At 38.5% G+C, this 14,650-nt stretch overlaps 1 protein-coding gene across 2 annotated transcripts in view; it reads left to right on the top strand.

Annotated features, from left to right (window-relative positions):
• The window catches only part of LOC145990208 (leukocyte elastase inhibitor-like), a 59,546-nt gene that overhangs the window by 23,343 nt on the left and 21,553 nt on the right, over positions 1-14,650 (top strand). For both annotated transcript variants that reach the window (XM_083125876.1, XM_083125875.1), the window contains exon 7: positions 13,745-13,924. In XM_083125876.1, the coding sequence (XP_082982002.1) occupies positions 13,745-13,924 (180 nt within the window). The remainder of the gene's footprint in view (positions 1-13,744; positions 13,925-14,650) is intronic.

Below are 14,650 nucleotides of genomic sequence, written 5' to 3'. Positions count from 1 at the left end.
CCTGCGTTCCCCTCCGATTTGCATGAAACGTGGCAGGTGTATAGTAGGGATGGCCAGTTCCGGATCCTAGCGGATCCGAAATCCAGACCCAGAACTTTTTTCTTTAATTTGTAGAACTGTAACTGTAGAACAATTGTATAATTTTTGTATAACATTTCTATCTTATTATATGTGTTAAAGGTTTCATCCTGGAATGGAATGTCTCACATTCCCCCCCCTCAAATGTCAAGATGAGGAGAAATTGAAGTGGGGATCTGACACCGAAACCACGTAAATATGGCATAGGAAGAAACAGGGGGCATACGGCCTCTCTGTACACCTGTCAAATTTTATGAGAATCTGAGGGGGACACATGGGTCAGATGATCCTCACGTCAATTTGTCCTCATCGTGACATTTGAGACGGGTTTTGCCCCCTAAAACAGTTTTTTAGCCTTTGGACCCCTCTATACACCTGCCAAGTTTCATGAAAATTGGAGGGGAAGACAGGGGTCAGATCCTTACTTCAATTTGTCCTCATCTTGACATTTGAGAGGATTTTGCCCCCTAAAACAGATTTTAGCTGAAACAAAAAACACGTAATTCTTCCTTTGGGCCCCTCTATGCACCTGCCACGTTTCATGGAAATCGGAGGGGAACACAGGGGTCAGATCCCCACTTTAATTTGGCCTCATCTTCACATTTGAGAGGAGGTTGCCCCCTAGAACAATTTTTTTGCCGAAACAAAAAAACACGTATTTCTCCATTTGGGCCCGTTTATACACACACCTGCCAAGTTTCATGGAAATCGGAGGGGGACACAGGGGTCACATCCTCACTTCAATTTGTCTTCATATTGACATTTGAGGGGGTTTTGCCCCCTAGAACAGTTTTTTAGCTGAAACAAAAAAAAACACGTATTTCTTCCATTGGGCCCCACTATATACCTGCCAAGTATCATGGAAATCGGAGGTGGACACAGGGGTCAGATCCTCACTTCAATTTGTCTTCATCTTGACATTTGAGGGGGTTTTGCCCCTTAAAACCGTTTTTTAGCTGAAACAAAAAAAACACATATTTCTTCATTTGAGGCCGTTTATACACACACCTGCCAAGTATCATGGAAATCGGAGGGGGACACATGGGTCAGATCCTCACTTCAATTTGTCCTCATCTTGACATTTGAGGGCGTTTTGCCCCCTAAAACTGTTTTTTAGTTGAAACAAAAAAAACACGTATTTCTTCCATTGGGCCCCACTATACACCTGCCAAGTATCATGGAAATCGGAGGTGGACACAGGGGTCAGATCCTCACTTCAATTTGTCTTCATCTTGACATTTGAGGGGGTTTTGCCCCCTAAAACCGTTTTTTAGCTGAAACAAAAAAACACGTAAATCTTCCTTTGGGCCCCACTATACTGCCAAGTTTCATGGAAATCGGAGGGGGTTACTTAGATAACCTCCCTTGTTAGTCTTACACTTTGTAATTATTTAACACTGCATATATTATAATGTTTTATTTTAATTTGTAGAACTGTAACTGTAGAACAATTGTATAATTTTTGTATAACATTTCTATCTTGTTATATGTGTTAAAGGTTTCATCCTGGAATGGAATGTCTCACATTTATGTGTGTTTTCATTTCCAATACATTCGAATGAATACATATTCGTTTCAATGGCATTTACAAAACCACCTCTGACATGTGTGCACGAGTGTGTTAGCCGATGCGTAGCAAAGTATTTTAGGAACAACACTTGAAAAAAATTCTTGTAGGACAAACGAAAAATTTTGTAATCGAAGATCATAATACCTTTTAAGGTGTGGTAATATTATAATGGGATTGAGATACGAAACTCTCGGATCCGGATCCGGATTTTAGGATCCGGATCCGGATTTTAGGATCCGGATCCAGATCCGAATCTTTCGGACCCGGATCCAGATCCGAAACTTTCAGACCCGGATCCGGATCCGCGGATCCGAAACTCTCGGATCCGGATCCAGATCCGTAACTTTTGGATCCGGATCCGGATCCGTTTGGCCATCCCTAATACATACGATTTTTGTCGAATATCGCCACCCGACAGAGTACAACATGCGACAGAAATTGCATAGACTGCAACAAACAACAAAAATCGCATGCGTAAACAAGAAAAGTTTTAGACTCAAATATGCTGCTGGAATTTTATTACTCTTCTGGCTCACTTCACCTTATTTAATGTAGCAGTGCTTACGAAGGTTTTCTTTCATCATCCTGACGTATTACTGGTTTCGCACAACTTAACATACGTTTACAATGACATTGCACTATTCTTAGATATCAAGAAGAATCCAACCAAACATGATATATATTGAATACTATCACGAAAAAGTGAAACATAAATCTGCATTGGTAAACGTTATAAAAATTGGCAAGTGCATGCTCCCAACCTCAAATTTACTGCAACACTAGTTTTGCAATGAAATTAACGCAACTCTCTGTCCTGTCTGTTTAAACTCGTGAGAGATGGTCATTAATCTCTCACTGAGTAAGGTTAATGTCCAATATTATGAAATAAAATACTAATAATAAATACGTAAATATTTTAATATCATATTTACTCGAATCATTCAATCATAAAAACAAATCACTTTCTTCAAGAATTGACTTTTCTCTGCCAGCCCTGCTAAATTTTAACTTCCCATCTACAGATTTATACGAGGGGTGGCCAGAAAGTAATTTCCGATTAGTAGGGATATTGATTTTTCGCAAACGCCAAAACCGTGAAAAATGGTAATTGCTGCGAAGTTATGTTTAGGAATGTGCAGTGATGTCTGGACACATTTTTCGCCCGTTCGAAATATCGAAATAATGCGAATTTGGCATAAAATGCGAATTGTTGAAGTTTTTAGTGTTTTTTAAAAATAAATGTCCTAAAACAACGAAAAATTCCATGAAATCCAACATTCTTGTCTTTTCTATGCCATGTTTGTGTACATAGATCATGCATGTTTTCCAACATTTTACTCAAGACTAAACTATACAGTTATACGTACATGGAATAATTCTGACAGCCACATAAAATCATGTATTACCCACGATTTTTTCAACTTCTATCAAAATCATTTGCATCACAGAGCAAAGTGGCAGGGTTCTAACAGGAGATCGAGTGCGTATCTATCGTCACACGAGGGCCACATCTTCGTATTTGTCGCACGAGATATGTTTTAAATTACGAAGCTAAGTGCGCACCATCGGCATTTGTCGAGCGAGTAATAATGGAGCTCAGTCGTTAGGGCATCTGACTACTATGCGAGAGACCCGGGGTCGATCCCCTGCGGGGTAGAACCGGGATGTTTTCCACCTATTCAAACTGCTCCGGGGCCCACCCAGCATCATATGAAGCTGGTACCTTAAGGAAACTTTGAGGGATAAAGGTAGCCAGGAGCGTGGTGCTGATCATATCACACACATTTTCAGCCGTGCTCAAGAAAGTGTAGGGCCCAAACTCCACGTCCCTGTACACCTTCATGGAGAATTGCAGGGGAGCACTTTACTTTTACTTCCTCAAAAATCTGTTCCAACATATCAAACTGTCACGAAAATACGTAGACCATGTGACCTACAATTTAAAATAATAATTTAAAAGCACAATGGAGTATTAAGTTTCGGTATATTTGGCAGATAAATGTTCTAAAACAAAAACGCAAATTTTGGGAAACGTAACACTAACAAGTCAAAAAAAGATAATGCCAATTTTTGGTGCCATAATATATCGGTATCTGTCACGTGAGATTGATTGATTTTAATTTTTTGGGTGCGTCGCCACTTATGGTCATTATACACCCTTCGGTATATACGGGGAAAATTCCATTATCTAAAATCCTTACCTTAAAATTAAAAAAGGGGAATGGAAAATAACTTTCCCAAAATAACTTTCAAGATATCAAACTCTCATGAAGAGGCGTAGGTCATGTGACCTACAATTTGAAACAGTTCTTTAAAAACACCATGAAGGTATAATTTCAGATATTTGCCAGAAAATGCGCTAAAATGAAAATGTGAATTTTTGGAAAAATAAGAAAATACACCAATTTGAAAAAAAGTAACAAAATATCAAGGTCCCTACCGATTAGGCATAAATAAAAAAAGAATATCAGTTGTAATTTATTGCATTAGTAACAGTGAGTCCTAACCTAATTTTCGGCATAATCACCACCGTTGTTCTGCCATTTGTCGTAGCATGGCACTAAATTTTGTATGCCCATGGCATATGTGTCTGACAGCAAAGACTGGAACTATCTCCACCGCAGTGTAGCTGTCAAATCCTTGCCCTACCAGAAACCTCTTCAGTTAAAGAAAGAGATGAAAGTCGGAATATTCAAGGCCAGGGCTGTACAGGGAGTGGTCCAAGATCTCTCACCTGAAGTGATGCAAAGGGCCCGTGTGTACAGTCAGAGAAAGTAGTTCTTGGGCCACGAGACCTACAATACCGTAACATCTTAAAGCCTGTTGTCTATGCAACCCAAATAACAAAATTGTCGCTTAGGTTTGCCTGGCGGACCTGGATTCTCGGAAACGATTGACTATTGACAGCAGCGTGAGTCATACCCCCAGGCCCAGCCACAACAAATAACAACTGGGTGCCGTGAGACCTCCAGAAAAAAAAAAGTTTTAGGAATTGGTTTCTTAACAACAGCTACTCGTGAGGAAATGTTCTCTTTACTGATATTAGAGTCATTGTCAAGAAAGTTCTCTGAAATGGTGGTTTTCATCGAATCAACATCGCGCAACACACATGCTGTGAACCCAGAAGTCATTGAAAAAGATTGGAGTTAAAAACAACTACTTGACAAATGATAAGACGAATCGATATTTATTAGTCCCAACTTAGAAATTTGTGTAATGCATGAACCATCATGTCCTATCATCCATTTCATAGCTTCATTAATCATCTTCATCACCTTAGTTGACCCAGGTGCTAGAAAAGCAATATGAAATAAGCAAAATTAAGAAATGAAGAAATGACATTTTCAGCGATTTCACGCAGCGACTCAGTTGCATGTAGACAAAGTTTCATTAATCAGGAACCAAGGGCCCCCTCGTTCTGCTTCATTGTCATTTTCCCTCCACTTTGCCTGCCGCGATTAACCTGATGTTGATTAATGCAACATTAATTAAAACAACCAACCAACGAAACAATCCACAAAGTGCACCAAAGCGGCGCATATGATGAATAGGTAAACTATGTGATATTATGCTAATTTAGAATTTAGTAATAAAGTGGGAATTTTGGGTGGTTCAGTTAAGTGGCTGCACATCCATTACGTAATCGCGATATCATCAAATTGTATGAAGCGTGTCTACACCTACATAAAGTGTCAGTCCCCGTGATGGAATATGTGGCGCAAAGCCAGGGCTTTAAGATCAAGTATGTTTTGTTATTGTTTTTATTAGTAATTACTTCAGTTTTCTTCCTCTGAAGTTAAATTATTCATGACGACGATTTATGATGACATTAAAGACATGAATGAACATACAGAATGAACCCACTTTGGTCGGAACTCGAACTCGGAACCTTGTTCGGCAAGAAACACAAATATCCATAAGGCACGAGTGTTTCATTGGAGATGTTGCTCTACTTCCGTCATTTTATCACTAATATATTTATTTAATATACAATAATAATACACAACTACATAAAAATAAATATTATTTTGCATTTTCACATGCGTATGTTTTTTTACGGTTAGTGTGTGAACTGGCACCTGTTTATTTAGATTGTTATTTATGTTTCGTGTGTAGTTAAAGATAGGAAAAATGCTTGTGAAACGATTAGGGCTAAAAGAATTCCGTCCGTGACGGAGTGGTTAGCACAGTACGCTAGGATGTCCGACGTCCTGGGTTCGAATCCCATCGTGCGTATGGGTGTTCTTTGTGAGTGCTCCTTCATCAATTTCATCATATCACTCATCCTCGTCGTCGCGATTAGTGAAAGGTGAAAGGAAAACGACACTAAATAAGAAAATAGAAAGAGGTTATACGAAGCATTCTTATTTCCGGACGTGTCCTAGATTTTATAGTTGTGTCTGGCCTCCGGAAGGAATTTTGAAGAAATCACAAATGTCTTAGGCTATACGTATTTTGGGCATCACGTAACTTCAAATTAGATGGAGAAACAGAAAATCTGAGGGGAGTCTGAGATAACGTGGTTCCTTGGAGAAGTATGCTTAAATCAAAGAGTGTGCACGGTTGTTACTGGATGTTCGGAAAAACAATTACAATCCAAGCTCAGAAATTACTTCCCGATTTTCTAGATCCGGAAAAGTCCGAATATATGTATAACAATGTTTATTTTGTGAAGTTTTATCGATACTATAAGTGTCGGTAATTTGTTCGAAGTAACAAGTTTCATTCCAGAAATTACATAAGCAGTCCTTATTGGACAAATAAGGCACACAATTCTGTTTTTTCTCAGTGTATAGTTTTTTTTTACATTTCAATAAACAAGAACTTCCAGACTTTGTTTACGAAATTGTGAACTTTTCCTTCCAGAATTCATGGATTGTTTTCTCTTCCTGGCCCCGTCTGGACGAAAAACGTTCTGTCTTGCATACACAAGTTGAAATCACATACGGCCGTGCTATTAATTATCAGTTGAGGAATTTTGAACTCATCCGTTTACTTCAACATTAATTTTTCAGCTGAATATGTGCCATTTTCTCGTTATATGCTAAGATATCCTATTTAATGCAAATGCGTTCGTGTCCAACATTTTGAGACAATATGTCCCAACTTTCCGCTGAAGAGTGATCTGATAGCCCTGTGTGTGATGGGAACTGTTTTTACTCAATTTATGATATAATTTATTCCAGCATTTCCTTCAACTTCTATTACCTTGTTATTACCTCCAATGCTTACAGAACTTTTGCTTCGTGCTCGGCCTTTGGGTTCAGAAATGTTTACAACACCCCCATCTTCCGCGTGTAAATAGCAGGCAACAACACTCTAGAAAACCACAATGTATACAACTGGTTTACTACATATTTTACGAAAATATTAGAATGTTAGCTTGATATAACTGTGGATTCGAACGAACGAAACAAAATACCGGTTTTATACGCACACTGGAACGAGCGCAGGCCTGCCGTGAGTCACTCTGGCAGTGAAGGTCACTGATCGAAGCAGTTGTGCTTGCTTGTCTTATCTTTGCTCAAGGAAATACGGAAATTTTCGTTACTTTTTTTCGTTTAAAAGAGATCATAACAATATGTAAATCTCCTTTGTGACTTACACTAAACTTATGTTAAAGTTTCATTAACATGTGAAAGCGGAAATTCAGAGATCCTTCTTCCATACGATTTCTAAACAACCGAAGAGTGTGGTGAACGTGAAACTACTTTTTGTTCGCAACAACGATATGTATTATACAAATGGTCTCTAACCCTATTACATCACAGGAAGTGATTTTTAAGACAATTCTACCATGTATCCAACGTAACGAATATTCAGATTGATTCCAAGCTTTTGTTTAGATTATTTTGTGTCGCATTTTCACCTCTTGCGATAATCGCGACGATGAAGATGATGGGTAATGATACAAATGCAATGCTACACCTAAGCCTCAACAGGTTTTGAAACTGGATCCTCTGTCTTTGTAGAGAGTTATGGTGATTTTTATTTTTATTTTCATTTGGTATTTTAAGTCCACTTTATGCACAGCAAGGCTAATCGAGACTGCATCTACAGTTTAAAGTGGGATCCGAACCACTATGTGTCTCCACCGGGAATCGAACCGGGGACTCCTTGATTACAAGGCGCGCCATCGGAAAGGCTAAGAGAGAAAAAGAGAGAGAGAGTTACGGTGACTACGCTTATGAAGAATTGAAAGTAGCAGAACGACTAAGCTATTCTTTAGTCAATATTGGGATTGTTAATGAATATTATGAATGTCAGTTCAAATTGAAAAAAAATAAACTACGAAATTTCCAGAGTGCCGTTAAAAATCGTTAATTTTTCTCTTTCCACACATTACTTTGCTACTAGATATTTGCATGCTAAGATGTAGAAAGTGCTACATTTTCAGTGTGTGGAATTGAGATTTATTTCTGAGAATGGAGTAGTGGGAAAGGATCACCTCATATGTTTCAATTATACCCCCCCCCCCCCCACACACACGCACACAAAAGGAATCGACTGTTGTTCTTATAAGGAAATATAACGTGTATGAATTGTGTCAAGAAAAATTGGAGCCTATTCATATCCATAAGGAACTTGGAAAAAAAAAACCCGTAGAGATTGGGAAGTTCTGTTCCGACAAAATACGGAAGTATAGTAAATTAAAAAAGCAAAGTGCTACCTTGTGCTTTGCACCAAGCCACGGAGGTGTATAGGGGGTGTGGAGTTAGGGCCCCAAGCTGTCTTCATCAGGCCGAAGGTGGGGATGATGTGATCAGCACCACGCCCCTGGCCGCCTCCCCCACCCTTCCCCAGAGTTTCCTCCAGGTACCCACTTTATACGACGCTGTGTGGGCACCGGAGCAGCTTGAACAGGTGGACAAAATTCCGATTCTCCCCCGTCGGTGATCGAACCCAGATCCCTCGCATGGTAATAAAACGCCCTAACGACTGAGCTACTCCGGCACATATAGTAGGCCATGTAATTAAGGCAAGAATTGTTTTAGTGTATCGTTCAACTTTTTAGGCTAATCATTTTCGGACACATAACGTGTAGCTCTTGTCGGTTCTTCGACCTGGCTTGAGAAAAGGCGATTTTCTGACGAATAACATTCCACCTAACAAGTGACGTGACTTTCCTACATTTCCTGTGCCTGTTGGCTTTTACATGAAAGACGAGTTGCTCTTGAGACAGACAGAATCACCCGATCACCTAATGGTGCAATGTGTGTTGCCTACCCTTCCGGCATTATTTACTGAAATTAAAGTCTTATGGGGAAGAACTTTTTTCCACCACTGTACTCAGCTCTATGGGGTTGTGCACATTCGATTGGCCTTCCGTGAATTGTCTGATCCATCGTCTGACCATACTATCACTCACGACATCCGGTCTGCATACCTCACACGATTGCTGGTGGCTCTGTGCCAAATTCTGAGCGTGCAATGTAGGCTACATCGCAGTCGGTGGGAGACTGTATGAGAGCTGCAATCTTTAACCTAGAACTGTCCTAAAACGGCTACATTGCAACTGTACCAGATCACAGCCAAGACTACTAGAAGGAAAGGCTGGGGTCAGACACGCCTCTTTTCGCGACTGCCGCGGGTGTGACGTCATGGGCGGACAAAACCCAGCTGAGTCTTTACCCCATACGGAAAGAAACGTGGAAAGGCTGATCTGTTTTGTTCTTTTCGCTCCTTTTTTCTTGTATTTCTGGATTGTTGGGTTTAGGGTGCGAAATCCTGGAGTGGACGAGGGGGATTTCCCCCACCAATAATCTTGGCCTCAAAAATCCCCCCACCAAAAATTTCCCGGGGGGGACAGTTTTTGTTATAACAAAGAAAAGATAAGCAATCACTTTTAATTTCAAATATACTTTACTAAGAATAATATCGAAAACACACACAAATTAGTGTGGCTGTGAGTGTTGAATGCTTTCTCTCTCAAGAGATCACTAACAAATCTACATCAATACACACAATAAAAGTAAAACAAGAATGCAAAACAATAATAACTATGAAATCTAATTGATTTATATTAACATAGTGCACAAACTAAACAAAAACTTACACATAATAAAACCACTTCAACTGCCATAATTTATTAACATCTTTAACCGGTTAGTAAAGGAATTAGCTGCTTACACTATCTGATATGTATGAAAGTAACAAATTAATTTCTAATTAATAATCACAATAATTATTTTAATTGAGTAATTTATTTTTACTTTAATAACATTGAAAAATATGTACATCGTATAATTCACACATATGTTTGTGGGGAGGGGGGTTTTAGGTTAAGAAGTTTCTCCCCCTCACCAGTTTTCAATGATTTAGCACCCTGGTGGGTTGTGGGGTGCTGCAGTTTACAATGCCTTCAGTGAGGTGTTGCGACGTGTCGTAATCTCCGATGAAAAAATAAAAACAGCGGGCGACAATATATAACTGAACACATCGCATCTAACGAGACTTGTTAGTGGATTGCGATACCAGTAGTCTCATTACACAACATCAGGTTACCATACACTTTAATTGGGTTACAATTATTAGAATAAAAATAATAATATTGTAATTTATAATAATATTGTAATTTATAATAAAGGCTCTCACGAGTATAGTAAGATAAAAATTGCAAGCATATACCCCCAATTTAATATCCTGCCCCACCAAAATTCCTATGTCAATTTTAGGTTCACTGTTGGTATTGAAGAGTTAAATCTCGATCTCCTCCAAATAATTTAATTCTCAATCGCCACACCAAAATTCCCACAACAGTCTAAGCGCAACAGTAATTAATACTCAAGACTTGGCTATCTCCCATCCTAGTGCTCAATTTCCTTACTATAGAGTTGGAAACTTCGCCAACCAAGGGTAATTCCACATCAGAATTCATGATAAAAATTTAAGGTTTAATATGTAATAGCTGGATATTGTGCACCTCAAATAGATATACCGTGTTGCCGAGAGGCGACACTGGTATGTCTCGTCGCGTGAAAATTCCATCTTTTCTCGTGTCTAGTCTCGTTAACAACACTAATAATACACAGTAACTGTTATAATTCCCTTGGAAATACACAACTTGCTATTTATATATGAGTGATGCTTAAATGACAACGTAGTTCAACTTCCGTCCTCCATTGTTCTATTATGTATTCAGTCAAATTTTCATCACAATCGCCCCCCCCCCCCCCCCACAAGTTAAGTGGACGCAACCAGCTTTCACATACCCGCCTGTGGGCACCCCTGTTCGACATCCCACTGAACATTTCTCCCTGTGTAGTTCAAAGATTCATAAGACTCACAACTGTAATCTGAATAAGGAAAATTAATGATGAAATAAATATCAATAGTCGAATCAAAGTTACCAAATTTGAAGAAGTTAAGTGAAAACAGCTCCTCTCTCACTCCTAAAAGAGAGCAATAGATGAGGTTGTTTTCTTTTACATATTCAACTTATCCATAATTTTGGCTTTCTGCCTTTATTTAACAAAACGCATGACCAGGCATATTAACTTCAATTTTACATGAAACTTTAGGTTTCAGAGAGAAATGTGACGACCTAAAAACTACCGATTCAATACATATGTTAATAGCTGTATAATCCAATTCTGAAGACATACATTATCTTGGATCCTAAGCGAACCTGTATATTCAGTCCCAGCTAGCTTCTGGGCATAATGACGGCTCTTTTTTGTTCATAATTTCTGCATTGATTCCGCTGCGAAACCGTGGCGCGGAGCGATCTGTCCTCCCGTGACGTCACGCCTGACGTCAAGGACCACGTGATCAGGTATGGCCCCAGCCTTCCTTCTAATAGTCTTGGATCACAGCTACATGCCACTTCTTCCTGCCTGCATGTGTGTGTATCTATCTCTGACCACTAGTGCTGTGTATAGGAACCATTGGAGCTTTTTTCAGGATGCCCCTCGTATATGAACTTGCAGAAGCTCTTATTAATATAGCGTTCCTGTTTTAATGTCTGGTTAGCTAAATCAGGTACCTATACAATGCAATTCTATAACTTTATTGCGTTAAATTTCTAATACCGACATAACCTTTTCGTCAGCATTAATGGTATAACTGCATGTTTTCAGTTTCACAGCACTTCACTTGGATATACTGTACTGAAGCAGAAATCCCATTGATAATGTAAGGAAATATGACACTTTATTTTGTTGGATTCAATTGTTTCACTTAGGCAAGAGTTAAGTTGTTTGCTTTACAGAGAAGAGAGAAGTCGCTTTATGCATTGAAAAATGAGTCCGCACTCATGGTTCTTGCAAGCAGAGGGTTCCAAACCTCAGTGGAAATATCAACATATAATACCGAGAATGTATAAGGAGACTGATAAATTACAAATTGTATTTATCAATCATTCACTCTTCACTCTTATCTCATTTAGTAGTAACTTTAAAAATAATCAAGTATTTTCTTTTAAACTTACTGCGTATGACAAAATTCCTTAATCCTTCCGTAGCTTGTGAATTGTAATAATTTTCCAAATTCACTATTTTGCAGTTTGAATTCAAATCATAGAGAATAGAGAAATCAAGTCAATTTCATAGAAGATAATATTGATACTTAACAAAACCATACATGGATCTGTATGAGTTTATTATTTCTATTTGCAAAAACATTGATAGTATTGTAATTGTCAGGGAAAAATGTAAATTTTGTCCTGGAAAACCTGGAAAAGTCAGGGAATTTAATTTCTGCTTGTTTGTAGCCACCCTGTTCTATGACACAGCTTTGTAAACAGATTTTCATATATTAGGTTGTCGTAGTGTTCAAATGTGGGGTAAACTTTTTGAAATTTGTATTTTAAAAATCTAAGAAATTTTGATTGGACTCTTCTTTCAATTGCTTCACTGTACTTTGCTGTGTCTGTATTCCATATAACAGATACATATTCGAGTTTTGGTCTTACGTTTGAATAATACAACACTTTTAGTGTCTCTATACTCTTGAAATCCCTCCCCATTCTAAGAATAAACCCAAGGTTCTTGAACGCTTTACTAATTATCTGTTCTACGTGCTTATTAAAAGTAAGATTTGAATAAAAAATATCCCCTAAATCCTTGACTATAAAATTTCTTGGTAGAGTATGGTTGTCTATTTGATACTGAAATTCAACTGGGTTCTTCTTTCGAGTAGGCTATATGTTACAAAATTGCATTTATTGATATTTAGTGTTAAATCATTGTTTATTGTCTACATTTCTAACTTTGTAATATCATTTTGAAGTTGAACACTGTCATCTTGTTTGCTTATTTTCCTGTAGAATTTCAGGTCATTTTTTTTTTACAGATTGCTACTATTCATCAAGTAAAAGTGGTAAAAAGACAAATACGAGTAACAGAAAACTTACAAGAAAACATATTACAATAATTTGTGAATTTTAAAGTATATTCAGTTAGATGGCTGCTTAATGCCTTATATACACAGTTCCTGTGCTAATCGATACAATATTTTTTTCTGTGTGCAGTTGAATATTATTGCTATATTGTTCGTTTAACAGTCCTCTGCTTTAGTCGCGAGCATGGACGGAAGTGCGCATGCGCAGACTGGAAGGGTCCAGTGGCAAAATAGGGGTGGAAGGGAGAAGGGAAACAGATTCCATGAGCCGGATCCTGTGGCCGAGCGGTTAGCACATCGCGCTGCGACGCCAAGGGTCCCGGGTTCGAATCCCGCTCGGGCTTGGTTGTTTGTGAATGTCCATTCATCACTTTCATCATTTCATCACTCATCCCCATCTTCGGAAATTAGCCAAGAGGCACAAAACGCGAAGTAAAATAAACTAAATCAAATCAAATCAGATTCCATGAAATTCGATATCTGCTGTTCACACATACTGATTTCGCCAGCAAAATACGTTAAGAGGGGAGATAAGAGTTTAAAAAGCCATCACAAACCCAACAAATCGAGCGATAATAAACAAACCAACAGAACACATTCACACGAAATGCTCATCTGAAACACACAGCGTTGTTTCGTGCATGTTTCTACCCACTTTCTCCATGGCCTGTTGATGCGTCCTCTCGAGCTAGTCTCGTCTTCCGCGATCGGAGAGTAATCTGCCGTTTTCAACATAATTTTCGTTTCTTTTCCCAGAATGAAAAGTTCTACATGCTAATTCTGCTGCCGAACCAAAATACCAATGTGGATGAAGTGATTTCCAAGATTACCTCCATGGATGACATCTTGAAACAGATGTCAACAACCGAAGTCATCCTTTCCCTGCCGAGATTCAAGATTGAAAGCTCTCATACGCTGAAAGAAACATTGAAGCAGGTGGGTCACGAGTTATTTGTACTTGTGTTTTTAGTTATTTACGTCGATCTTTTTACCTCTCTAGGCTAATCGTGGTGATGAAGATAAAAGCTGAATTGACCGCTGCGCCTACAAAAGCTAGCATGTATTGTAATTTACTTGTTGTTTTTATTAGCAGTAGTAGTTTAATTTTTATTTGCAAGGTATTAAAGTAACATGTGGAGATATTGATTAATGCTAAGTGGTTTTATTGTAGGGCTGATATATAATAACGTGAATGCCATTTTTGCGTTACATGTCAAAGTATTTATATTGCTCAGGAGAACTTTCATGAAATCTGTTTTCTATTTAGATTATTTACTTCGCTTTTCTACATATTGGGTTAATCACGAAAATGAGGATGAAAGAGGAACTTATAAAATGAGTAATAACACCCATGCTTATCCAGGGGTCGAACCTGAGAATTATAACTTCGTAGCTCATGAAGCTGCCAGTTCCCCTGTGAAGGCCGGCACTTCAATGGAATATATCAAACTTGTTACTTTAAGTAAGAGTTCCATTATATCAACAAGCTAGCAGAAGTAATTTTCATTTAACAGGGATATACCGCGTGAGGCACCTAAAAGTACCACCTGAAATAGCGAAGAAACCAGAAACAGTAGCGATGTGAGGTTTGCGGGAAACAATAATATCAAATGGGGCTCGTAAATCGGAGGTATGGGGTGGGTTGAAAAATATCGACAAATG

The sequence above is a fragment of the Lepisma saccharinum genome, chromosome 7 (genome assembly GCF_977018435.1).
Source record: "Lepisma saccharinum chromosome 7, izLepSacc3.1, whole genome shotgun sequence".
NCBI lineage: Eukaryota > Metazoa > Arthropoda > Insecta > Zygentoma > Lepismatidae > Lepisma > Lepisma saccharinum.
The sequence above is the reverse complement of the archived record's forward strand: the minus strand, read 5'-3'. Positions and strand labels throughout refer to the sequence as shown.